The sequence below is a fragment of the Ciconia boyciana genome, chromosome 8 (assembly GCF_034638445.1).
Source record: "Ciconia boyciana chromosome 8, ASM3463844v1, whole genome shotgun sequence".
NCBI classification, from domain to species: Eukaryota; Metazoa; Chordata; class Aves; order Ciconiiformes; family Ciconiidae; genus Ciconia; species Ciconia boyciana.
In genome coordinates, this window is record NC_132941.1 from 32,600,401 (window position 1) to 32,628,375 (window position 27,975).

Here is a 27,975-nt window from a genome sequence, read left to right on the forward strand (position 1 = left end):
TTTGTGGTCAGATTCACTGTCCATCCAGAGAGGAGATGTTCAAACACAACTCTGGCTGTGGTTGTTGGCTTCCTTCAAAACCTGGGGCATTCCCCATGCCAGGGGACACCCTTGTGCTGCAGGAGGGCACTGCATGGTCTTAATGTGCGTTAGGCAGCTTTGTGTCCTGCCAGGCTCCGGGGCCAGCCAGCTGTAGGGTGCCGGCTGGTTCCCTGGTGCCGAAGCTCGTCATCCCATCAGGATTTGGGTTTATGCTGCTCTCCTGGATATGGCAAAAATGCTTTAAAGAGCAGTGTTGTAATAGGCCATTGCTTGTTCAGTCAGGTTGAATTGTATATGCAAAGATACTTCTGGGGTTTCTGCTTTTACTTTTGTAAATAAAGTAATGTTAATTATTTTAATTTGTTCATCGTGTTGTGATGAGCAGCAATGTTGACTAGTTGTGTTCTGGAAATTTTTTCAGTTGTGTTTTATCAGACTTTAACGAAAATCTTCTAGTATTTTACACATGAAAAAAAAAAAACCCACTCAGTTAGGGGTAAGTGCTTTTTTTACTGTACTAATACCATAACAAAGAAACTGGATACTATGAAAATACCACTGGATCTAGTCTAGATGATAAAAATCAATTGAACTATGTCCCTGAACAGAAGGGGAAACCTTGGCTGTAACAGTGCTGCTGTGTAATCTGATAGCCTTTCTAACATTAGCTGAAGAAATTTGATAGACTTGTCATATACTTCTCATACATATTTTTAATTGTTTCTATGTAGCTTTCCCTAATTAAGGCAAAACTAAAATGTCTATTTTGAAATGACAAATAGGATTTTTTTATATTAGAGCAAAATGTTTTTCATGCTGGAAGTTTGTTCTAGCAGAACTGTATGAGTAACTGCTATAAATGCTCCTTTAAATGTGGACCAGATAAGTTTCTTTTTAAATTTTCTGTCGCTGTAGTATTAGCCCTGAATGTCCTGATTCACTAAGATGAACATAAAATAGAAACAAGTTTAGAATACATTGCATAAACAATGGCCCACAGAAGTGCAGTAGGAGACCTAAATAGCAGCTGTAACAATGTGGTTGTCCAGCTGAAGAGTTCAGAGAAAAGGAGCTGCTTGCTCTTATTTGAGATTATTCACTAAACTACTGTGGAGAAGGATGAGCTGTGTGAGATGAGCTGCTGAAGGCAGAGGGAGGGGAAACATAGAATGTACATTCTATAATTCAGAACTAAACTGCAGTAATTCTGCTCCATTCCCTTATTGTTCATATTTTATGCCATTTTAATAGTTTTATGAGAAAATATTTTTATATATAAGCAGTTCTTGACATTAGTTCCTTTTTTTTAGTGGAATTTAATCTGGATTAGATAAAAAACCCAAATGATACCTCCCTTACACTGTCGTTGGCCATAAGGTGATGCCAGTGTGGAGCTGAAGCAATAACTCATTACTACAGTTTGTCGTTCCTAGGAAACCAGAATTCGAGCTGTGGATAAGGACTCCAAGAGAAGAACTAATAACTTCTCTGTTATCAACCCCGTGTCTGGAGAGGCTGTGATGCAAGTTTTTGCTACTGACAGTAGGGAAGAGCTTCATAAGTGGATGGAGGCTTTCTGGCAGCACTTTTATGATCTGAGTAAGTAAGCAGGCAGTGCTGGCAGCGTGCCCTCCAAGTGGGGTGTTATGTAACATCAAAGGGATCTTTGAACAATTTGAATTGGAATTGCCTCATAAGCCTTTGCTTGCAACCATGAGAAGAGAAATGTTCTTTGGGATAATATTGGGTGGTGGTCTAAACCATTGGAAGGCAAATATTTGACAAAACAAAGTCCATGTCTTCAGTCTGGGTTTTGCAGGAAACCAGAAGCAGAATACGTCCATCAATCTCAAAAGAAGTTGGTGTCTTTTAGCAGTGTTCTAGATAATTTTTTTAAGGACTGCTAAATTCACACCATCTCTTCCTCCGCTGTAGCAGGAAGAGTCCACCTCTGCTTGGGCATCCTACTAGTAGTGTGTTGGTTTTGTGAGATTCTGCAAGTGTGAAACCTTTAGGTATAGAAGCCTTAGTGGGAAGTAGTGAGGATGCTGGATTCATGTGAGGCCTTGGCTAGATGCAGATTCAGCCAGCCCTTGCAAGTGGGCACGTATATATGGGATTTCTTTGCTCAGCAGTATTATGGATGAATTAAATTGCAGTTTGTTGCAATAGGGATTACTTGATTCTGTTGGCAATTCTAAGGTTTTGGTACTCTTGTCACATGGGAATATGCTTACCTAGCTACACTCCAATCCAGTCATGCAAATACACGCTGCTTGCTTGAACCTGGTAAAAGCTGTACCTGAGGCTTTGTAACAGATGATATAAATGATATGATAAATTGATACCCTGATCCTTTGGCTAAGCTCTGGGGCAACACTGTTCTTACATGAGATGATAAACTCATTTATTGGTGCAAAACAGCGATAGGGTATTGAAGTAGTATAATGTGTTGCTTGTTTAACACCAAATATTTACTACGAGAACTATATTGATTAATTTGTGTTCGTCTTTTTCCTCTGCTTTAGTAGTTTGACTCACAGGTTTATTAAGAGTAGAGAACAACTGTCAGTTATTATGCTGTCATTGACAAGGTATAGTTGGTTCCTGCTAGTCATTTTTATCAGGTCAGAAAACAGAACCAGCTCAACTAATGAAATATCAGTCTTTAGTCAGAGGTTACACCAATAAAATCAGTGAATTGAGGTTGTGGAAACTCGGTATTGTAGTTTGTATTTCTAGTCCTTTCTAGCTCTGATTTACAATGAGAAAAGGCTCCATCAATTAAAGAAGCACACCAAGCAAAAACTAGGGCATCCTCTCTAAATTAGCCGTAGAGTGGGGTAAAAGAACTACTTCTTATTCATTAAAGATAGAATACCCATGGATTTTTTGAGACGTTTTCCTTAGGTTCAGAAAAAATGGGTCACTTGGCATTTAAATGCCTTTTTTCTTCCCTGGTTCTAAAATTCTCTTAAAATTAATGTGCTCAGAAAACTTGGAATGATTGGTATGAACAAAGTAATTTTACTGTGTCTTGTTTTCCTTAAGGTCAAAATCTATTAATAGAAAAAGAGGTTTCCTTGTCTGCTAACGGATAAAAGGCAAGTTATCCTCTATTAAAGACAGAACGTTCCTTTACTATAACTTGTAACATAGTTGTATAACATCCAGCTTGCAGTATATTGGAGGTTGTCCCCGATAACTTCATGAAGCTTCCCTAACCTTAATTTTTTTTTTTTAGTTTTTTTTTCTGATGAATTTATACTGTGTTTGGGGATTTGAAGGCAAACTATGATATTTAACCCTCATAGTATAACAGTACTGCTGGGATGCTTAAATTAAAGGTGGTAGCTTATGACCTTTGTGCTAAGAGAATGAGTACAGAGTTGAAAATACAAATGCGTCCTGAGCATTCCTGCTAAACAAAAGTAAATGCTTACTGTTTAGCATTGCTTTGGAGATAGTTTCCTAACACAACCTAATAACTTCAATTTTTTTTCAAGCTGAAGTGTTTAAGTTCCAGTCATTGTTCTCTTTTCTCTCTCAGGCCAGTGGAAACATTGTTGTGAAGAACTTATGAAAATTGAGATTATGTCACCACGGAAACCACCTTTGTTCTTGACAAAAGAAGCGACCTCCGTCTACCATGATATGAGTAAGTGGGATTTGTCTTTTCAAGTTGCAGGGTAACAGAAACAACATTGTCTGTATTCAGATGGCTTCTGGTGTTGATGTTGAAACACTGAGTTTTTCAAGGACAATTCAGACAATGAAAGAGCAACATAATTGCATACCAAGGAGTTCATATTAAATCTGAATTTGTAACAGCACAAATAATGAATATATTTTTATACCTTGAGCCAAAAATCGGCAATCTGAACTGTAACTAGGGAGCCCTGAACACATTCAAAAAAGCTGTCACTAGAAATAAACACTCATCGTAAGGGTAGTATAAAGCTCAGGAAATGTAAAGGTAAAATAGTCCAGTCTGCAAACCAATAATGTCTTTAACTAGTTGCATGAAATTAATTTGCTGTTCTTAAAGCTATTTAAAGGCTTACCTAACATAACTCACCTAATGGTTTGGTCTTTGGTGATGATGTTGAAAAATATGCTTGGAAAATCTAGCTAGCATGTATTTGAGACTTGTATTTTTACAGAGCAAAATGGTATGCAGCAGGATTATTTTAATAGTTTCATTACAGAAATAATATTTACAGACTAGAAAAAGTAGGTCACTTTGTTTTAATGGATCCGATGCGGTATTGGCTGAGAAACACTGTACAACTATAAATGCCTGACTGCTTGCTGCTTGAGATTGGAACTGTGAAGATGCTCAAAATGCCATGTGGGTCATTGTGTTACTGTGCATCAGAGCACTGAACAGTCAAGAGAGTCTGATCTAAGCTATGACTGCAGAGCAGCAAGGCAGTAAATCAACTATATAGAAGTTTTACGAAGGTAACACAGTAGCATAATTCTGCTGATACTCAAATACATCAGTGAGGAACAGAACACGAACTCTGTTTCACTCTTAATATACCAGCTTTTTTTTTCTGCTTATTTATAGTATTCATAGGTAAAACCCTGTGTTTAAAAATGTGTTGAAAATCATTAACATGTGGCCTGCAATAGAAAAGATATTGCTGCTGTTTGAGGCTAGTATTACTTCAGTATACATAGAAAATTCAGTATGAGGGATAAGAAATGGGGCAAGACAGTCTTAAAGCACATAAGGAAAAACGATATATGTAAAGATGTCCCATTTTCTGCAGGCCAGAAGCACAAGAATATTTAGTCATAGACTTTTTCATGGGCCTTCTGTGAAATGAAATTTTCAAAGCACTATACAACAAAAATATGTTTAATATCCAATACATATAGGTTTCCTAGTAGTACGTTATTTTTTCTACTTTTACTTGGAAAGAAATATCAATGCCTACCCTGTTGCTTCAATGCCAGCTGTCACAAAAACAGTTCCCTCCTGTCACGTCAGTTCTCTCTTTGAAAGCATATGTAATCTTTTCCATTTCATCCATTTACTCTTAATAGTAGTCCAGACTTCATGAGACATAGTTAATACAGTTTTGTATTCTGAATAGTAATAACGAAATAGGTAGCAGTAAAATCATTGGTAGTGTTTTAATCCAAGATAATTGCTATCCCTTAAAATTACAGGCATTGATTCTCCAGTGAAACATGAGGGCTTAGCTGATATTATACAAAGAAAAATCGAAGAGAGTGATGGTGAGTTCCTGCTTGGCCAGCAAAAAGAGTCTGCATGTTCTTTATGGGCTTCACTCTTTGATGGATCTCATGAGATGTTTGTTCAGAAAAACATGCATCGGGGCTCAAAAAGAGATACTACAAGTCCTAATGATAGCAGAGGAAAGAAAAGAAGAGCTCCACCTCCACCCTCCAATAAGTCACCATACAGTGCAAAAGCTCAGGTGAACACAGAGCAATTGGGCAAAGAAAACTGGGAGAAGTCCAACTGCACATTTGCTAGTAGTTCTTCCTTTGATTCAAAGCTATCCATGAAAATGCAGCAATTGCAGACACCCATTGCTGCTCCTCACAAAATTGGTCCTTGTAGAAAAAGCAGTTTAGCAGGCCATGGGAATCCCATTTCATTGGTTAACAAGACTGAGTCTGAAACCAAACCAGTACCAACCCCTAGACAGAAATGCATCACAGAAATGCTAGACCCTAGATCATGGTTGTAGCCATAGACATCACAGTTAGCTTAGAAGAGTCCCTGGAATTTTTAAGTTTCTCAGCCTTCTACTATAACTCTTGAGTAAAAATAGATTTTAGCATATAGCTTATAAGTATTGAGGCTAAAGTTTTTTTCCTTTTAGCCGGGGCATTACTGCTAGCTGCAGTCTCAGCTGTATGCATTATTGCCAAAATCTAAATAATTGCACTAGTAACAGGGGGAGTTATCTCTATCTGAAATAACGGTGCTACTTCTGAAAAGAGTGGTTCAGTACTTTCCCCTTGAAAAACCAGCAGTGTTCAGGGTAACTCAGTGTCCCTGCGACAGGGATGTTACCATTGCCTTCTACCAGTCCCTCAGTTTAGCCCATCTGTAGCTCCTCAGACTAGTTCAAGTGGGAATTTCACACACATTCAGCACAGGTCTTGCAAAGCTGATTTTCTTGGGCTTCATGCTTGGCTTCACCTAAAATATTCATATCTCTCCCTCGGTGTTTGGGAACGACTGCTTGTAAGATAAAGTGCTATGAAAAGTTATTGTGCTCTTCTGAATGGCTCTGTAACTCCATATGAATTTCTGAAGCAGTTCTATCAATTTAGTGTGGGATCTCCTAAGTTCTTGCTGGTGCACACACTGTCCAAATGGACCAGAATTATCTGTGTATGAGCAAGAATGTGATCCATCACTGCTGCTTATTTCGGACTAACACAAACGTTTAAAAGCAGTACTGCATATGAACACTTATTCAGGATTTCATTTTTATCATTGTTTTTTCTGATGAATGGGGCTCTGTAGCGTAGCTTCTCCTTTGTGGAGCCTCTCAGCTGTTCCTGGTAGGTAGCTGGTTTGTAAACATGGCAGTGTTACTGGTAAACAAATAGGGTTTTTTCACCAGTCGTTCTTTCTGAAATAGCAGAGAATAAGTACTTCAGGTGAAAATATTGAACTTCGATATTCTTCCATCAGACTGTACACCATTTTTGTAAGAAGCACGGGTTATTAGGGTTCCTGTGGCACCTGCAAAACATCTATTGCATACGGAAAAGATTCTGTTCTCCTGGCTCCACAGCTTAAATATCCAACCCTTTCCTTGGTTGATGCATTTATCTCAGATGCTGGAACTTATCCAAGAGCAAAGGTCTGCTTGCAGATCTCCCTCTAGAGCCTTGGTATTCAGACCTGTGTTGAGAGTCATATCAGCGAGTGTATACATACAGTTCATTAATTTTTTTTTTTTTTCCTCTGAAGTGCGGATGGCTTTGGGAGCTTTACCATTTCTCCAGAAGATATTGTGTGCATGGTTGGTTTGTCTGTTTTATCTATTTTTTGTCTTCTGCTAAGCTCTTGGCTGCACAGCTGTAAAGGTATCTGCTGAATTCCCTCAGTAGTTCATTGGCTATTTGGGAGGGGGCTTGAGAGGCAGGTTTCATTTACAAATCCTTTCGCAGGATTAGAGGCCTTCGTTTCTAGAATGTCCTTGTTCATTCTTCGTTTAATCACATTCCATTTTCCCTCTGAAACAACCATAATCATTCTTACAATAAATCATGCTGTTACTTAAGTGGATGGTTTGTGAATGGTTTAAAAATAGGAACGGAAAATCTGAAGAATAACTACATGATTATGTAAATCAGACAGTCGACTAAGTGGACTGTGTACCTCTGAACAAGAAATAGGAAAAATAAACAGGGGAAAAATGTATTTTCCAAAATGCAGTTGCAGTTTATTTAGCTTTAAATCTAGCCTTAAATGTTACTGTGCTCTGGAAAGAAAGAATACCTTTTTCTTAGTATCCCCCTTCCATTTAGTTGTTACATTTCAAAATAAATCTCATAAACATATAAGGCAAGAAGGCACCATAATAAGGATTTATTTTTAAATTCAACAGGCCATTGAATTTCAACGAGCAGTTTCTCTATTAAATTCAGTGGCTTTGTTTTGAACTCAACATACATATTTTAGGAATGCATTTAATATTAATTTTAAGTCTTCAAGTGATGAGAATTCATTCATACCTCCTGTTGCAATGGTTAATTACCCCAGGTACATTTTTCACTTGATTTTTCTATTTGCATTTCTAGCTCCACCTTAAGTTATTTTGGTCTTTTTATGCATTTGATTGCTTATATTGATCTCTGTAGTATCAGCTTTTCTAATTGCTTGTGTGTAGTTATAAATCATGATTATGTGCCTTTTAACCTTTTCTCTGATGAGATGTACTGAATTCCTTAACTTTCTTATGGCAATGAATGTTATCCAAGACTAATTAATCTTCATGTTCTTCTCTGTACTTCTCATGTATTGAAATATTTTTAACTGTGACATCTGAATTAGATGCCACATGTCAATAGTGATCCATCAGGACTATATAGAGACATAACGTGATCCTCTTACTCTGGTTAATATCTCCTTCCCCTCTTTCCTCAAAAATAGTATTATTCTTTTTTTGTGGAAGCATTGCCTTGGATGCTGACTTTTATGGCTCAAGTCCTCTTCAGAGTCTTTTTCAAGAATGTGGTACATCATCCTCTTATTATCCTATCTTATTTTTTCTTAGAGATACACACTGTATTTTACCAGCATTAAAATAGTGCTCATGAAGTGATCCAGATTGCTCTGTATAAGTGACCTGTCCTCATTCTTTACTGCTCCAGCAGTCTGCACGTCCTTTGCAAATTTATTGCAAGTGATTCTTACAGTTTCTTCCAGATCATTGATTTTTAAAATTGAATGCAAGGCAAGGTTTGTAGAGAGAGGTGATAAGTTTTTATTACATCAGTGACATGGGTAGGGGGGTGGGGAAAAGCAAACAGACAGGCCATTGAGTTCGTGTCCCTTTTTTCCCAGAGCCTTTAAAAAATTTAGTAAGATGGAAAACAACTGTACTTCTTGCTGATTCCCTATTAATACTGCATTTTGAAATTAGTTTTCTGTCTTCAACATAACATTCTGTATTGATTTGATCTAGTAATGATACTTTAAATAAAATGACATGACGTTCAGTAGGTGACTTAGGGTTCTTCCAGGTAACACCTCAGTGCAGGTGTCTTTGCAAGCCGAGCTTACTATATCAGAGTAAAATGCAACCTGTTATTCAAGACCTATTCTCCATGAAGCTGTGTTGATTGACATTTTATATCTATCCTTAAATTAGACTCATATGAGCCAGTTCACTATATTGCCCTGATCACCACTAAGGAAACTAGGCCATTAATTACCCTGATCATCCTGCTTCAGAACAGTGTTGTTCTTAACGGTCCTGTGAAATGTCATGGCAGTGTTGAGACTTGTTTAACTAATTGCACATTTAGGCTCCTACAGCTGGAAAGACTTCTACTACTGAATGTAGTTTCTGTTATTTTAAACAACCACTATATAATCCCTGTTATGAAGCATCAGTTGACTTCAGGTTTTAGTATTTATTGTTACTGACTTAGTCTTTTCTTTTTTTTCCCCCCTTCTGTATTGCCATTTATTATTGCCTTTGCGTCTTCTGTTAAGCAAGCTGGTTTAACTGATAAAAACTGCAGGCTACCAGCAAACACTGATCTTAGCTGTACAGTAAAGTCAGTTGTAGGAAATACATTTGTACTCAGTTTTTGTCTATTCAAGAGAATATAAATATTAGTTATAAAAACAGAGCACAATTTTAGGAGTATAATTAGAAGATATATTAGTGAGGAAAATTGACATTTTTTGGCTTTTTCTGTATAGTGACAAATTGTAATCCTTTGTTACTGATACTGGTCCCTTATAATTATATAGGCTTGTTCAGAAATTAGATCTCTCTGGTTTTTTTTCCTCAAGTTTTCCTGACTGTAATAAGAATGAATATTCAAACCAGGAATTAAGGCCAATAAATTGCTTGTACCCAAGCACTCTAATAGGAGGAAGCCAGCTATGGTCACAGTGTGGTACAGTGATGTTTTAGACTTTGCACTGATTCACTTCCCAGGCTGCACGGTTTTAAGGACGTGCCCTGAGGTGGTTGCTGAAGCCCGTCTACTGGTAGTGCGTGGGGCTGGGGAGCTGTTAGCTGTCATCCTTCAAAGTGGAGGTGAGGGGGAGTCTAGAGGCAGAGAGGTAGAAGACAGCCTGTTTCTTACGGGACATGGTAGAAACCGTTTAACTGCTGCTTCTGGGCACTAAAAGAGAATGTACCCACTAAGCCATCTTATCAGTTGCATTCAATCATGAGGGTGCTTTAATTGCATGACCCAAAATACAAGTGATCAAATACCAGAAGTCATTTGATTAGCATCTATACGCAATGCCGAAATAGGAAATATTTCACAAAGGCACAAGTGACGTTAGCCAGCCTCCTGCTGGGACAAGGCTTGGAAGACAGCAGGAGGCTTGTGGCTTCTCCCAGCCCTTGCGTCCCATTGCCCCATGTTCACATTTGCACAGGCAAGTCGGCGTGCTGCTGCCTGGCGGTGGAGTCCATGAAAAACAGTGTTTGTTCAGAGACACTGCACCCAGAATGAATGGCTCAAACTACCCAGTGTAGCATGGTGAAGACATTGGTGGCATCTGCTACTGCTGAACTACACATGGGATTAGGTACTTTGCTGAGGCATTTGTCAGGAATTTGCTCTGAAAATTGTACCTGCTTGTTCGCTGCTGGAATGAATGAATTAATTGCTGCTTAAAAGCAGAATCAAGTAGTGGGATTGCCATCTTGAAGTCGGGCAGAGACAATAGTCAACCTGAACTCTTCTTTTAGGAAGTACAACTTGAAAGCAATTGCTAGTCCAAACTTGAAAATAAATTTCACAGAACATGAAGAACTTTTGAAATATTGACTAAACACTTAATTTAGTAACTTTTTATATTATACCTAATGTCTTAAGCCGTTCACTTGGTCTTGGAATGGTAGACGGTACCTTTTGCGATTTTAAGGACGTTAGCTTAAAATGTTTACATTTTTGCTAGTATTGTGATTTTATTTTTTTCTATAGTAATTATATTAATAGTTATTTTACAGTGGTTTCTACATAGTTGGAAATACTGTCCTAGTATTCATAGTTGATTTGCGATTAATGTAGATTGCCTTAATAGAAAAATGCAGATTTGGACACTAATGTACTGTCAAATGTTAGAACAGAAATCTTTTTTTGCTGCTAACATATTGTATTTCTGTTAAAATGTGCAAGTGAAATTAAAAATGTTTCTTGAGTAAAAGGGTTTTGGTGTAATTGTCTTCAGTCTAGATCTACATTAAGCTTTACTCCAGTTTATAAACCATGGGTGATGGCTGCTGTAAATCAGAGAACTTATGGGCAGCTGCTTTTCTACTGGGCCTGCTGAATGTATCCCTCTGGGCTCGTACTGACAATAGCAAACAGTATTGGCCTCAGTTTTCTAAACTGGAGGAAGGGAGAAAAAAAACATTTGGCAGCTAGCATTGATTGCTCAACTAGTTGTCCAATGTATCCAATAGATCTCTGTGTGAATATGTAAAGTCAGAAATGTTATCTGAGATACACCTTGCTTCCACAAATGTGCCTAAACATTTTGTTGTATCTTGCTTCTCTCATAGTCTTGCTAGAAAATGTGTCCTGAAGCAGATTTCCATCATTCCGTCTGCTTTGTAAGGTGGCTTCATAAATGAGCCACTGACACTACTAATACCATCCATTATTTTTTTTCTTTCATAGGCAGTCTTGTGCTGAAGGGGAACTCCTGTTTGCCTCACTGGCTAGAGCTTGGTGTAGTGCTGCTAATTTAAAGCTAACTGTGCCACTCAAGTAAAGTGTTCTTTTGGCCCAATTATCGTAAAAGAACTGTAATAAACATAGAGGGAATTGTTAGACATTTTAATTTTAGAATATTTGACTGATTTAAGAGTCCATGAAAAAAACAGTGTGATCAATAATTGCAAGGCAAGCCAATGCAGCTTTAATGAAAATCATGCTGCAGATAAAGTTGCTGCAGTTTGCTTTAAGGGATCATAGTAAAGTAAGAGATGATGATCTCTTCCTATAACCATTAGCAAATGGTTATACTGTAATCTTTCCATATATGTATTATACATTCACAGAAAAATCTGTTTGCGAGACATCAAAATAAATTGCTTTTCATGGGGGAAAAAACAATCTTTCAAGATCTTTATATCAAGATAGCTTTCTAAATGTTCTTTATGTACCTCCCCAAAGGGGGAAAAATTATAGTAACTAGTGCAGTGTCTTTTATTCTGTTAAGGCTTTTCTTCACATTTCTTTAAACTTCTTCCAAAATAGTTACAAAAGAATATGAATTATAACATACATTGTCTCACCTGAGGGGTTTTTTTGGATATTGTCCAGTGTCACCTGTGTCAGAAGGTGATAGAGGAATACCTGCAGAAGGAATTTATGGAGTTGTGTTTCATACACAGACAGCTTCTCCCTAGCCCTTAGTAATTACAGGCTCTTCTATGCAGACGTGGGAAGTCTTTTATCCTGTTAAAGTTTCACTGCATGTCTGTGTCTGGACATGAATTCATAGCGGCAGTTAGAAGTAAAAAAATTGTATTTTTTAATTTACTGAAATTTTGGCGTCACTGTTGCCTCGTAGAACTTGCAGTTTAATGATATGCCACAAGAGTTTTCTTTCCAAACCTTAAAATTTGTGGTTTTTTTTTTTTGCTAAGAGGGAAAGAGTCTGTAATCGTCCATCACCTTCCTTTTTTTGTCACTGGCTATAAAGGTGGTACCACAATACAAATATCTTTGCTTAAGTTTTTTTACCCTGAAGGCAAACTGTCCCACTCTTTTCCATCTTTCTTTGGATTATATTTTCCATTTTCTAATTAGTGTCTATTTCAAAATCCCACATGTATTTTGATGGTATCTTTCTTGAGCTGGGTGCCCAGAGCTGAACACACACTTCTAGCTCAGGGGTACTCTTGATTTACAAGAACACAATACGTTCACTAGTATTGTCTCCATTTTAGCTGCTTATTCTGCATTAGCGAAAGCCAAACAAAAATGTTTCCGTTGCTCTATGGCCAGAATGGTCTGTGCTTAAACAAAGATGCACCTTAGGAAAGAAAAGAAGATCCCAGTGCTGTTATGGTGAGCTTAACAACTGACTTACAAATTTCTCAATAGCAGGAAAAATGTTATGGATGCGTAGCTGGTGTAAGTAAGCTGCTTTGTCCACACAACATTTGTTTTTCAGACGGCAGCAGCTGCTTTACTTCCTTTGGTTTTGAGTGGTCATTACTCTTCAGTCCCTCATGTCTGTACTCAAGGGTTGAGAGCTGTTAAAATAAACTGAGAGCAATTTAACTGACCTTCTCATGATGTGGATGTATCAGCCGGAGTCACAACTGTTGAAGTACTGAGCTGCCAGATTCTTAGTCCATGTATTTGGCTTGCAGTAAAATCAAGGGCCTGTGGCAACTTTGCCTTCTTTCTCCTGAATCCAGACTTACTGACTGAACACAGAGGACCAAGCTGCTCTTCTCACCAACGCAGCTTTATCTCACAGCACGGGCCATTTGAAATGATGTGGGGCAGACTAGCTCTTCTAACTTTGAGCAAAGTTTCTTCTATGTTTGGAGAGTCTCACTTAAGTTTTATTAAGTAAATGGGAAGCTTTTTATTAAGGACAAATCCTAATAATGGTATTCTACACACAGTTCCAGGTCAAATTGGATTTACTATACCATGCCTTTAATAGATCAGAATTTTTTATTATTTTAATAAGAGTTCATTTGTGTGTCTAATAATACATCACATTTTACTCATGACCTCATTAGAAAGTTTCTTAGATATTTGCTTGATCATTATCCTTCAGTAAAGAATGGTCTGCTGTCTTGGGACTAACTCAGGTTTATCCCAGCTCATGCAAGAGCCAGTTAAGCCTACAGACCGATGCATACTTTTCCAGTTATCCATTTAAAATAATTGTATAATTCTTTGGCAAGTGAACTTAGTGATTTCCAAGCATTAATGCATAACCCGCTATTTACATTTTTCATAAGGATAAACAAGAACATATCAGTCTTCTGCTACTCTACAGCTTGCTAGAGTGATTAATAGAAACTTCAGCAACAATTTGTTTACTTGCCTTTTTCTACATGTTTCCTTCGGCATGGCAAATTCTGTCAACCATACCTGCAAAAAAAAAAGGAAAAGATAGAGCCAATTATTGAGTTCAGCTCCATCTGCCTCTTATTGAAGCATTAAAGAGAGCCAAGGGGTTACTGCAGAAACAATTATTTGAATCGGGGTATATAGTTACAAGTGTATAAATTCAGTTCGGGCTCTTGCCTATATTAAACAAGAGCCAATGCAAGGGCCACGGCTTCTCAGCTCCTCACCTATAAATAGGGACAGTAGTGACGGTAGTTTCCATTACACTTTTTAAGGCATTAGTCCTTAGTGGTGCTGCATTTGGCGAAACAGTGCAACGTTTCATGACCGTGACCTAAATACCGCCATCCTCACAGACTCTTCTGAACTGGGGGCACGCAGGAAAGGGAAAAGAATTCAAGTTCTCCCCGTTTCTAGAGAGATGACACTAACAAAGATATTTTTAATGTGAGAACAGGGCAGTTTGAAAAGCTGACTGTGTTAGGAGTTTCATGTGACCCACAGAAGCTCAATTAGGATGTCTTCTGCAAAGCTGCCTGACGTTATCACTACCCTTCAGCTTACTGGGCAACTTTTTCAGCTTTTTATAGTGACATAATATTCAGAGATGATATTGTTTAGTCCTCGTACTTCACTTTTGAAGCCCCTTAAACAGAGGGTTTTGAACCATTAAGGTCTCCTTCCCTTTCAGTGTCGCTGTAGGAATTAGTCTTATCTGGCAGGAACATATTTCATCTCAGCTGGCTTGCAAAGCATGCGAGGTGCAGCAGCTGAAAGAAGGAAGTGTGGCCTTGTGTTTGGCCAGTGCGTTGCAGGCTGTGACTTGTCCACGGAGCAGAGTTTGGGACTGTCTCATGGGAGACACTGTGATCCTTCTCATGCTGTGGAAGGAGCAGCAGTCACGCCAGTGAATGCCCCACGGACAAAGGAGCTGAAGAGAGATCAGAAACTCCTTTCCAATTGATGTCTTCAGTACTTGCATCAAGCTTCAGCAGTGATCCCACTATTTTCCACAATGCTCTAGTCCCAACAAAGCGCCGATATGCACTCGAGATGCAAACTCTCCTGACGCCGCCCTGGACACGCGGCAGAGAGCGAACGGTGCTGGCACTGCTGCCTTTCCCCAGCGCCCGGCTCCGAGCACCGCTGCGCACTGAGACACTTTTGCCCAGCCAGGTCCAGAGCCGAGACTCCCACATGCCTTGCTCTGCTTTTTATCCCACTCCAGTGCAATCACAGCAGCTTCCTTTGGGAGAAAGCCTTACAGTGCTTTATAATCATTAAGCCTCACAATACCTTCTGGGTTAATTATTTGTGTGGCAGGAGAAGTCAGCCACAGAGGTTATATGTATGCACTATCCATGTGTCAGCCTTTATAGACCTGATCGTGCTCAGGTTTGTTTGCCCTTTTAGCAGCGTCCTGATCCTATAATCAAATTCTGTGTATACGTTCTGTTTTTGATAAACTAAAGCTTAAAAGAACAAACAAGCAAATCAGCTTTTCCATGGCCGCCTCCTCTGTTGCAGTCTGGCGTTTCAAGGTGCGATTCTCATTGAATGCTCCCCGGAGCAGGGCTGCAGCTTACCGAGCCGGACTCCCTTCTGGCACTCTCATTCATGCATTCTGTCATACGACATTTTCTTTGATTTTTATCAAGATCTTCTTGACTGAGATCTTCAAAGCAATTAATTCAGTGCTCCATGATTGCAGCTGCTGAATAATTGTTTGTTAGAGTATTTTCTTTCCCAGGCAAGAGATGTAAAATAGTTGCTTCCCTCAATAAACAAGTTGTCAAATGTGATTAGTTAATGGACCTGTAATCATGCAATAGCATAAAGGTAGGGATTTGGTAAGTGCGATGTGAAAATGCATATTTAAATTAAAGCTATATGGGAAGATTTTCCCGTAGGAAATCTCGCTATCAATGCCGAAACAGACTATTTACCATTCATAATGATTAACTGTAGATCATTAATTAAAGAAAACAAGAGATTAGTCATCAAGCATTTCAAATTAAAGATGCACTGATTGAGTTACTTTTAGGTCTGGCTGGGAGATCAGGTTTGTGCCCAGGTCCCCATGCCTGAGCCAGCCTTCCCATGTAAACTGATATGCAGAAGTAAAAGCCTGTTAAAATTAAGGTAAAAAAATTTACTGGCCAATATTAAGCTCCAAGAGCCTGAAATGTGATCCTGTGTTCCTAGTCACCAGCCCTGTAATTCTCCATACTGTTCTTGGTTAGACGCATGTTAAGAAGCAGAAACGGCACACTCGGGCTCGTCAGTGCGCAGGGGAAAGGGAACGTCTCATTTTTGGCAAGTGAATGCTGAATTCCAAGCTAAATGCAGTTACAGCGAATGTGTATTATAGCTCAAAAAGCTAATTAGCTTGTTCTCATCTCTAAATAATAAATCTACCTTTCTGCAAGCTCTTTAGAAGAAACCTCAGACAATCCTGCAGTGGCATCTGTGGAAAGCTGAAGTCCTGTGCAAAGGAATCTTGCAATGCTGGGGTTTTTTCGCCCCCTCACTTGGGAAATGTACATTCGATGGTATCATTTCCTAAAAGAGTGTTTCTTGCCAGAAAAAGAAAATACTTTTTTTTTCTTTGTTAAAATGGTATATATTATAGAAATTTAATTCTCCATTTGGGAAATACAAGCAGTAATACAATAATAATAGTTGTTGGTTACCACACGCTAATTTCAAACTATTCCAGGCAGCTGCCTTCTGCTTTCTGTGCAATCTCTTAGCATTAGGCTCCAATATAAAATGAAATTACTCTAAACTGTCTGTCAAATTTGACTATTCTTTTAAAATCATGTAGCTGTTAGTTACATTATGTAATAGCAAGTGGGGTAATTTAATTACTAAGTCACGTATGAAAAATAAGACTTCAGCTTGCAACCTTCAGGTAATTAACCACCTAACTACTATTAAAAAGAAAATAATCAGGGCACATAATGCTGGGGCAACGGACACGTCAAAGCCACCGCACCGGTGATGCAATGTGTGGTCAGAGGCTGCAGGGTCATTGCTGCTTATAGCCCAAAACCTCCTCTTTTTTTTGTTTGCTTTTTGGAGAGCAGGGGGAGGCAAAGCTTTCATGAGCTCAGTGGTGACCACCTCCTCTGATGCTGTCGGGGTGAGACCGCTTCACGTTCCCAGTCCTCACGTCCCTGATGCACACGTACCCTGCAGGCAGTCATTTAGGAGTGGGCTGACACACTCCTGGCCCTGAGAGCTGCGGTGGGCAGGGGGTACCAGGGTCCTTGCCCTGGTGGCCGGGAGCCAAGGCTGGCCATGGTCTGTGGGCTCCCTTGCAGCCTTGCTCCCACCCCTGGGGGGGGCTGCCCCACTGGCACGAGAGACGATGGTGCTGGGTTTCGGCAGGACTCAAGTTTGATGCGCCTGCCTTGATGTTTTTCACAAGACGAGCATTTGACTGAGACTACAGGCTACCAGGTATGTGCTAGTAAAGCCGGTTTGTAAGTACAACTCTTTGCTAAGAATATTCCTCTTTGCTAACCCCGGATCCTAACACTGAGGCAGTTGGCTTTAAACAAGTCATGGAATATTATTTGTATTGACATTTTGGCTATTCAGTCCAGTAGGTCACACTGCAGGGGCTTTTCTTTTCTCCTCCAAGGCTATTTTATAATGAAACTTGAGATTCATGAAAATAGTGGTTTTAGACACAACCCCACAAATTACCTGTTTAAAGCAAAAGCACCGTGCTTCAGTGTTGGCACACTTACAGCTTCACCCTGAGGTTTTGCTCCAGCACCCCTCCAGCCCCATCTCCTCTGTAGCTTACTTCAGGGCCTGCCCCACTTGTCATCTCCGCCCTGGCCGGCTCCCAGTGTCCGAGGGGATGCTCTGATTCCCCTTTCCTTCCACCCCCACCTCTGCTTTTCCTGGTGTGCTATCTAAGAACAGTGGTTACCTAAGAGAGTGTTTCAAGGTACTGGACCTTTTAAAAGTGAGCAGGTCAGCCAAAGGGGTAGATCATACACATAAAAATACGGTTAATTGCAGGACACCAGCAGCTGGAGCATGACACAGATGGCCAAATGTCATGATGCTTGCAATGGTATCCCCCAAGCCGGTGAGACCGAGGTTAGCACCAGGTTACTCCTTCGGATAGCCGCATTGCTCACAAAGAGCATCCAGGTTTTTCTTGAAGGCTATGTGCTGGAGCGAGTGGCTGCATCCCTTCTTTGCCCACATGTTGCTCGAGAGCTGTCCTCGTCCTCGTTAGTATGCAGCTGGTGCGGTTCACCGACTCTGCCAAGCAGAGCTTTTTAATTCTCCCTTGCTGGAGAGAGGAAACTTCTGAACAAGAGAATGATTAATGGGGGGGGGGAGCAAACAAAATTAAAAAAGGAATAATAAAAACCCTCAATGAAAGTGAAACGATCAAGATTTATGAGGATTCTATGAATTCCTCACGCTCATTCAAAGCAGGATTGCATAAGTTGCAGCACACCGCACTCGGCACATCTATTAATGAGAATAGCCGTGTTTATGCTTTCATTTACACTGCCTTCATGCCTGGAGGCTCCAAGCGCGAGGCCTGTTCACACACATAAGGAAAAAAACAGAAAGCCAGGCCTGAGTAACTCAGGAGCAGCTGGAAGGTTTTTGGCTGCGAAGGGTGGGTGCAGCCTGCAGTGCAGCTTGGAGGGGCCATGCAGGACAGCAGCTCCCAGCGCGGGGACAGCCAGGGAGGGGGACACACGTAGCAGGGCACCACAGTGAAATCTGTCTGTTCACGACTCCACGAAGCATGGTATTTGGATAAATCCCAGTTTCCCTGGGAAGGCTAACCAGCTCCATTCAGCAGTGTTCACCATAGCCCGGGAGAGATTTGTCAGGCACTTGTTTTCCTTCCAACCCCTTCACAGCTTTGATGGCAGTCAATGAAATGTTGCTGGTCAGGTTTCTCACCATGGCTGTGGACACGCAGTTCTTCCCATGCTCCTACAGCAGCAAGCACAAGCCAAACTGCATTACGGGTGCCTCCAAGCTGCTTGAAATTAGAATTCATTGGAGCACATATACTTTAGCAGGCCTTCTTTTCCGGTGAGAGTCCAGCAGAGGGGAAGTGCCTGGCTCAGCTGTGAGACATTTGCAATGAATTGTCTTCATACCAAATACTGAACTTGAATAATATCCCTCCACTCCCCATGACAGTAGTAGGTGTTTGAGCATTTTTATTCTAATAGCTCGGCTTTGCTCTGCACCCCTCATGCTTCCCTTCACCACCAAACCCCCTCTGTCACTGTGGGTGGATAGAGGTATTAACAGCAGGCTAACTCGGATAGTACAAGCCAGCAGAAGTCAGGTCATTACAAAGCACAACTCTTACATGATTATCTTTGCAGGCAGTGCAAGCGCACGTTTGTTCAGGGTGGGTTACAGACGCCTTCCCGTGTGGCATGTTGCAGGACAACTGGTAGAATCGTTGGGTATAATAGATAGAATAGGCAGATATGATACCTGAGCACAGGGATGTCTCAGCCTTTGCAGACAGAGCTCACACCCAAACTCCTCTGAAGAGCTGAGGTTTGCAGCATGGTCACTCCTCAGTGCAGTGACCCAAAGCCCAGCCTGCAAACCTTTCAGGACAGGTTTGAAAGCCAGAGCAAAATGTTGCAGATTAGTATGACCTGCACCAGAGTGTTTAAGAAGTGGCCACTGCAGTATAGCGAATGTAACTCAGGGGCTGTGAAGAGGAAGGACGGAGGAACAGAGACTGCATCCCTACATATTCCAGAGAAAAATCATACCATTAACTTGAGGCTGAAGTTTTAAAGTCTGTGTGCTATCTATTGTGTGCACATACATGTGCGCACACAGCCAGACACAGACACACATGTGTAAGCTTTAGCACTGTCAGCAGCCTCTGAAGCTGTGCACACTGGGAGCCTGGACGGACGGGGCTCGTGGGGCGCGGGCTGCCCTGCAGCACAGTCCCAGTGCTTGTAAAACGTGACTCCCAGCTTCTGCATCTGCCTGGTGTTTCTCAGCTAGATGGATCCAAGAAGTGACATGTTAATTCTTTCCCCTCTTCCTGTTTTCTCAATTGGATAAGGAAAAGGATATAAAATAAAATAAAATGGCATGAGCAGAATTTTTTCAATACTTATGACCATCTATCTAGATTACACCAATGTCAAAACTCAGGGCTGCTCACCTGGTGAAGACAACCATGTCAAAGAAGCAATTCGCACTTGGCCGTGGGCCACTGTTGCTAAGTCACTGGCTGCATTTTCTGTGCTGGTCGAGGTGAGGCTACATCCGTGTGCTGCAGCAGGGTGCTGTGCGGCGATGCCCAGTTCAGCTCCAGACGGTCTGGCACACGGCGATGGGTACGGCCCTGCAGAACAACCAGCCCGGGCAAGAGAAGCAGCGTAGCCATCACAGCGTCGTATACTGCGTTGGTCCAGCAAATACAGCTTGCTTTCAGGAAGCCTAATTAGCCAAGCAGGAGCTCCACTGCCTAGTTAACGCAGTTGATTCAGAGTTATGCTGCGCCGCTCGGTTACCCAAGGGATCTTAGAGAGAGGGCTCAGTGCTGGACCCCAGGGTGCCCCTGCCCCGCAGAGCAAGTGGCACACAGCCCTTGGCCGTGGCTGCTCCCACTGGGCAAAGCTGCTCTGGGCACCCTCAGAGCAACAGGTACTGGTCTGCCTGCTCCAAGGAGAGATGTTCGTCTGCAAAAACTGATAAACCTTCCTTTGATGGGAAATAAGGGAGATTAAAACAAAAAGTGATGTGGCACATGAGAAAAAAAAGTAGAGAGAAAAAGGAAGCCCTCAGAAAGGGGAAGATTGGAAAGTACGTATTTTTTGGTGGACAGGAAGATCAGCCCCTGATCCCTCCAAAAAAGACTGGGGGAAGAGTGGCTCCAGCTACAAAACCACTAGGCAGTGCCCATTTCTACTGGGCATTAAACCTGCGTGTCTGGCTGGGCAAGGCGCGGAGGGTACAAGGAAACGATCACTGCCCATGGCACCTGGCCAAGTTATTTTCCATTGCTGAAGTATTTCACCACAATTTATTACTTTGACCTTGCTGCCTGTACTCTTGGTTTCCCCCCTCTTTCTTAGCGTCCGGAGGCTACTGGTGGTTTGTTATGCCTGTTTAGGACATGGGTATCTCTGGGGAAGCTTTTGATCATCCTACCTGCCTCTAGAGCTCATGCACGGCCGTACCACCCTGCCTAAGACAGAGCCACTGTGTAGGGAGACAGCAAAGCAACCGCGCATACAGCAATGCAGTGGAATTTAAAAAAAAAAAGTTGGTTTTGGAAAGAATAATAAGAATGAAAATTAATAACGTATCCAAATCCTGTTTCACCAGAGGGAGGAGCAGCGTTGGAGTGGAGATGGCACCAAGACAGGAGGTGGCACCAGGAGGGTGCAGCAGGAGCGCAGAGCCCTCAGCGAGCCCACTGGAGATGGAGGGGCTGCAGGATTTCTAGTCCAAGTTACCTTGTTGCTTTGAAGTATCCAGCACGCAGCTGTAATTCCTTTGCGTCTGATCCATATGGAGATGTAGCCTAATTCTAATAGCGTACAGGTCCTTTGCCCTTTCTGGGATTTTCATTACATAACCTTATAAGGGCCCATCCGAAAAGCTGAAGCTGGGCAGAGTTGGGAACCGCAGTTCCCTACCACGCTGATTTCAATTCCTTGATCCAGTATTTCCTCTGAACGAAGGAGGACCGATAATTGATAGGTGCTACAGGCAAGCTATTTAGTGGGACTTCCTCTGAACTTGGATAAATCTTTTGACCTCCTTCTGCCTCCATCAATCCCGTTGCAAAAGTAGCTTAATGCTGCCTCTAAATGAAGAACAGATGCTCCTTCTGAGCAGAGCTATCCTGCACCAGTGGAGGGAGAGGGGGATAAACAAACAAACACACACTCCAACTGCAGCCAGTGGAAAATACAACTGGTGGCTCCGCTCTGGGAGTTCTTCCTCCGTCTCCATTAGCAGCTGAAAGCAGAAGATGCAGGGGAAGACGGAGGGACTGTCGGGGTAATGGCTGCTTTCTCAGAGCTCCCCTGCACCCTGGAGATCCTGCGGCTCAGAGCATGGCGGATGGAGAGTAAGGGGGTTCAGGGTCTGCCTCTGCAAGGGGTGGTGGTGCTCTGAGGGGTGAAACCTGAAGGCATTTCACGCCACATTTCAAGTTACTGGAAGTAAAATGCCCTTCCCATTGACATAAGTAATGCTTTAATGAATTAACACCCCTGCCTTCCCATTCCTGCTTCCGAGGCCACTCCCTTCACCGCGGCAGTTAAGACCCTTCTCTTCTGCCTTTTATAGATGTTTTGTACAAGTTTGGCAGAGTCACAGCCGCAGCAGCCCTATAGGCGATCTGGTTCAGGTCGGAAACCTGTCCACACTGAAATGGATTTGGCTGATCTCACTGAGGTGCCGGCTTCTCGCTTTCGTATCAGACAAAATTGCATCTGAACGAATGATCTGCTTTGCCTAATTCAAAAGCCACTGAAAATGAAAAGAGAACCGTACAGCAGTTTTTAACTGTACACCCCCCCCATCCTGCTCTTCAGCAGGGAACAGGATTTTATTGTGCAATTATCACGTCCCGAGACAAGACATCCGTGATGGCAAAGCAGATGGATGCTCAGCCGCAGCACGCTTCAGCAGCCTTTTCTGGTCTTGCTGATGGGGACACTTTTTGTAAGTATTAAAAGACGGAGTGTTTGACAAAACACTTCACAAAGTCTTTCTCCAAAGGGCCTCTCGTGCTTGTTGAAGGCAGGCTGCCGGATGGTCTACAAGGCCACCCCGTGGCCACCTGGCCCCCAGGTCACCCACCGGCCAGGGCGAGCGCTCCAGGTGCTCCCGCAGCCTCCCGGGGAACCCGCTCGCTTTGGCAGCTGCCGGAGGGACACTGCCTGTGCTTCGTGTCCCCTGGGACCCGCGGGTTTCACCTGCCGCTCTGCGCACAACTGGCCTCGGCCCGCTGCTGCTTCAGCCACACGTTGCACCTGAGTGTTATTTGCTCCTTTGCAGGCACCTTACTCAGCTCAAAAGCCTACGCAGGGTTTTTTTTGCTCTGTTTAAGCTTCGTTCTGAGCATTAAATGCTGTAAGATAAACGAGCAATACACAAGCACAGGAGGTGATCTAAACCAAGCTGGGCTCCTAGGAATGGAGATACCCAACATTTACTTATGGACATTACCACCTCCAGTCTAGCTGAGGCAGAAGCTCAGGAACCATCTAGCAAGCTTTGGCAAGGCTCTGGGACACACTGGAAAGCTTCAGCCAGCACGGCTGGCTGCAGCAGAGCGCCTGTCTGCTTACTGCCCTTAGACCAAGGCCTTCACAGACAATGCTAAAACAACTTTTTAGAACAGCTGTGGAAAGAGGAACATACTTTTAACGTGAGGCAACCAAGCCCAGCCTTCTAGAAACCCACCTAGGCATTAGAAATATTTGGGAGATTCTGACGAAAATCTGGGAATGACGGGGTTTAGGAAACTCTGATCAAAACAAACACTAATGGTACATGAAATGCTCTGCTCACCACAAAGCAGATACTAATGGTACAGAAAAAAACAGGCTACAGTTGGAAATCTGGAGTAACGGTATATTAATAACCTAAAGTTAAAGCCCAAATGCTCTGCATTGCACAGAGAAGCTGGTATAAAACCACCCGCACCTTGCACTCCTGCAAGCCCCCCTAACCCTGGCTACGGATGGATTACAAGGCAGGATCCGTGCTGCCAAAGACCAAGCGCCAGAGCGAGATACCTGCTTCAAGCATGTCCCTGATGGGACAAAGGTGTCTGGTTTGCAGCAATAGAGCAGGACAGACACTGCTCACAGACGTGTGTGCGACTCCGAAGTGTCGGTGTTTGATCCCACAGCCCTGCAAGAGCAGGAGCTGAGCTCTGCTGATAGCTGCCCCACACGAGAATCCGCCTCACCCCAGCCCTCCTCCTCACTTGCTTTTTCCCAACCCTAGCCCCGCTAAAATTGTACTGAAACATCAGGAAAAATAGAGCTGAATTCTTAATTTCTGGATAATATTGCCACAAGAAACCATCACCAGCTCCTCATGGAAAGCCACTCGAGTGCAGAAATACCAGTGGGCCTCTTAACCTCATTGCCTTCGTGGCAAATGCTGAGTCCTCGGTGTTTTAGAGGTTAACAGAAATCCTCTTTTTGGCATTATTTTGTATTGGTCTCACTTCTTTGCTTACAAGACATTTAGAAAATGATTTGTCCCTCACACCCTGCTGGCATGAGCCAAGGACGGCTGCCCCTGCCACCCCGGCAGGGACTCAGTCGTGGAGATGTGCAGCAGCCACACAGAGCACACACACACACGCTCTCTCTCTATGTTAGTGTTGTATATAAATCAATATTTTCCACTCCTTATTGACTGTTTTCTCCATCAGAAATTCAGGTCCCATCTGGCCACAGTTCCTCGAACGCCATGGGAATCCGGACAGGACGGTGGCAGCACCCCAACAGCCAAGCCCAGCAGCTGCAGGAAAAAGCAAATACGTTGCAGTGCTTGGGCATCCTCGTTTGGTAAGCTTGATCACCTACGGACATGCTGCTTATGCAGTCATGGTGTGTTTCTGTGTGTGCCCATGTATTTCGATTTCTCCGTCAGTTTCTTCCAAATAAATTTTGAAACTAACAGCAACCAAATAACCGACCACCAGGGACGGAGGAGCAGCAGTCTCGGAGGTAATTATATATTTTATTATATATTTATATAATGAAAGTAGATATATTTTTATCTATATAAATATATATTTAATATATTTCATGATGTATTTTTATAATGATATATTTCATAATGCCCACAGGCACTATGGAACCCTGCAGGTGGCTGGAGGGGTAAGACAGCTAGTACCCCCACCCCAGGGAGAGCCGAAGCGCAGGACCAACCCTCACAGGCACTGGGGAACCCCCAGGGGAAGAGCCACTGCAGGGCAGATGCAGAATAAGTCCTCCACCAGGAGCCACCCATCAGAAGGCAGCCTCAGGCCTGCTGCAACCTGCTCTGCCCGTTGCCGCCTTTGCTCGCATGGTCAAACCTCTGGTGCCCAGTCAAGTGGAGAGAAAAAAATCCCGCTCCGCTAAAAATTCACCATCTCACTGATTCAGGTGAGCACCGAGAAAACCATCCACTTTATGCCCTCCAAGGAAGTTACCCACCTAAACCAGAGAACATCAGCCTGGATATTTGCAGTCCAGCACAAAGCAATCCTCTGCTCTCCTTCATTAATTTTTGGGGGAGAGGATGGGGAGGGGAAGCAGACAGGGATGATGACAGCGGGACTAGGTGGCAGTTGGGCTGGAGCCATTTCACATTCACTTTCTCCTGCATCACAAGAAATCAGAAGTGGCACAGATTATTTTTGTCCCTCTTTTGTAGGTCACCTTTAATAGAAATGTTAATAATGCTTGCTATCTGTATATCTGAAATCTTATATGGTAGCTCTGTAATTCACTGTCTTCATCAGCCTTCTTTAATGTATAATTTAATGCTTGTATAACTATTTTGTTTGGGTATGACTCTCAGAATTATGACTAAAAAAAAATCTGTATGCTAGTTAACTACTTTTTATGGAAAGTATTTCTTTCATGTTATTTTAAAACCATGGAGCCGGGGGAAGTATTTTATGGACCACAGAACCTCACAGGGTAGTTAATTTCTGTTTGAGCTGGTTTCTCTGCTATTTTAAAGGGTGCCATCAAGATCATTGCTGTTTCTCTTGGTTGGGAGCCAGCTGACTCTTCTGCAGTTGCGACACATCCTTGAGCTGTTATTAAAGCTGGGGAAAATAGTAAACACGGGAGCTGGACACTGTGTCACCCCGTGCTGATGGGTGGAAGGAAGGAAAGAGGGTCTGCCTCACTGTCCCAGGCACCCCAGGGCAGCCCAGGGCAGCCACTGCTTGAAATTAGGCACCGAGAATGCTGCATCCTTCTCCTGATGGGCAGAAAGTATTTCAGCCTGGGGAAAAAAAAAAGGTGACAACAACTCCTGTACCCCCTGCCACTGGGCCCTGTCCCAGCCGTCCTGCCGGCTGGGCGCTGGGGCCAGGCAAGCCGGTGCGGTCCCATGAAAGATGCTTTCTTCCCACAGGCAGCAAATGGGTCTCAGTCACGTGCGCGCCGTGGGCTCAATGGAGCATGTGGGCCTTTGCTGCGCACGTGTTAGCTCGGAGTAAGCGCTCTCCGCTTTAAAAGCAGTAATTGGGTGGTTAGCTGAGCCCTAGGCAAGATCCAGTTATGCACTAAATATTCTGCCTTTTGTTTCATAATGAATTATTTTGTGTATCTAAGCAAAGGGGGGTTTTTTTTGTCTTTTCTCTGCAGTTTGTTCCTAGCCTACTTGTGGATGTGTGTTGAAATCTCTGCCTTTTGCTTATGAGGTCAAGTGCTTTAATCAGGAGCAAAAAATTTGCGTGCTTTAGTCCTAAATTCTCTGAGCGGTTGCCAAATATAATTAGAAACAAATGGCTTTATTCCTCCTTTGAGAGCTCCAGAGACGTTGGGGGTGGGGGGGTGGGGGGCTTGCTTTGCCTGGCTGGTTTTTGGGGAGCTTGCAAACAAAAACACCACCAGAAAAACCCAAGGAAGCCCTGCAAGAGGAGGAGAGTCCCTTGCGCTCTCTGCAGAGGACGGAGGGTTTGAGCAGCGGTGCAGGAAGCTGTGCATGGGGGGACGAGGCAGCCCCTGTGCGTCTGCTTTGCGAGCGGTTCAATATTTTTCCCCCATTGCTATCGTGGAGCAGAGGGGGCCAGAGCAGGGCACTGGCCCAGGAAGGCTGCATGGCCATCGCCTGCCCGGGCAACCACACACGCTGCTCATGCCGAGGCCCCAGGTGCCTCAGCGGGAGCCAGGGTGGGGTTTAGACACCCACGTGCAGGACAGCCGAGGGTTTTAGCACTCCCTGGGCTCCCTCCCCAGACCACCAGTAGGGAAACCCCAACTAGATGCACACACAACGTATAAATTACAAGAGCTGAAGTGTGCTCCAAGCAATACCATTCAGCACCACTCATTGCAGATACCCACTTCATCTCTGCTTAAACACATCTGGACTGCCTGTAAATTCAATTAAATGGTATTTAGGTGTATCCACAAACTATCCACAGTCTGAGAGAGATGCGATAGTCTCATCCTCCTGGCGTGGGTTCCCACCGTGTCCATTACGCGTACCTTAGTACTTCGGGTATGTGCTGAGAGCGCAGCAAAGCTGCCCTCTGCCTTTGCCCCTGCTTCCCCCCAGGCAAACCGCTCCCCTCCCCGTGGTATTTACACAGCTCAGCCTCGCCGTGGCACCTGGCTCGTGGCTTCCTCACGCGAGGGACACAGCGTCTGGCCCTGGGGACATGGCGTTGCCTGCTGGCACTGCAGCTCCTGAGCCCTGGTACGGTGGGCCCTAAATCAACAGGGGCCATTGCTCACCCCGCTGGTGTCTCCCAGCGTGAGGGGGCGTCTGCTGCGTGCACAAGCACTTGGAGGTCACAAACTGCCTGTTCCAACACACAGTTTTGGCACCAAAATGGCTAAAGAGCATCTCTTACTGGCTTGTACAAGATGTGAAGTTTTGCAGCATTGCATCACAGCCTGGCATCACCTCATGGCATGGCATTGCCTCACAGCATCACCTCACAGCATGGCATCATCTCACAGTATCACCTCATGGCATGGCATCTCCTAACAGCATGGCACCATCTCACAGCATTGCCTCACGGCATGGCATCATCTCATGGCATGGCATCATCTCATGGCATCGCCTCACGGCATGGCATCACCTCATGGCATCACCTCATGGCATCACGTCACCTCGCAGCGTCACCTCACGGCACAGCGTTGCCTTGTGGCACGGCCTGCAGCAGTGGAGGGGTGTTGGGGGGAGACGGGGAGCCCACCACCACCGCCCCACGGCCACACACATGCTCTGGGGGACGGGACTGCCTCAGACAACAGCGGGGGATTTTTTTTCTTTCCTGAGTAAATTTCAGAGCAAACTGAACAAAATTTGCAAGTTCTGTGTTTTTTGCCTCCCTTTCTTAAAGATGACCCCCATGTGCTGGCACCTCAGCCGCCT

At 43.2% G+C, this 27,975-nt stretch overlaps 1 protein-coding gene across 8 annotated transcripts in view; it reads left to right on the forward strand.

The window, feature by feature from the left end:
* RTKN2 (rhotekin 2) overlaps window positions 1-25,459 on the forward strand; it is a 52,312-nt gene extending 26,853 nt beyond the window's left edge. For 2 of the 8 annotated variants that reach the window (XM_072870529.1, XM_072870531.1), the window contains 3 exons: window positions 1,476-1,641; window positions 3,593-3,700; window positions 5,224-11,059. In XM_072870529.1, coding sequence (XP_072726630.1) covers window positions 1,476-1,641; window positions 3,593-3,700; window positions 5,224-5,771 — 822 coding nt within the window. In that variant the 3' untranslated portion in view covers window positions 5,772-11,059. Of the gene's footprint in view, window positions 1-1,475; window positions 1,642-3,592; window positions 3,701-5,223; window positions 11,061-21,216; window positions 22,567-24,295; window positions 24,594-24,715 lie in introns of those variants that run through there. The other 6 variants (XR_012043830.1, XR_012043831.1, XR_012043829.1 and 3 more) reach the window with 6 other exon arrangements.
* Window positions 25,460-27,975: the final 2,516 nt, after the last annotated feature.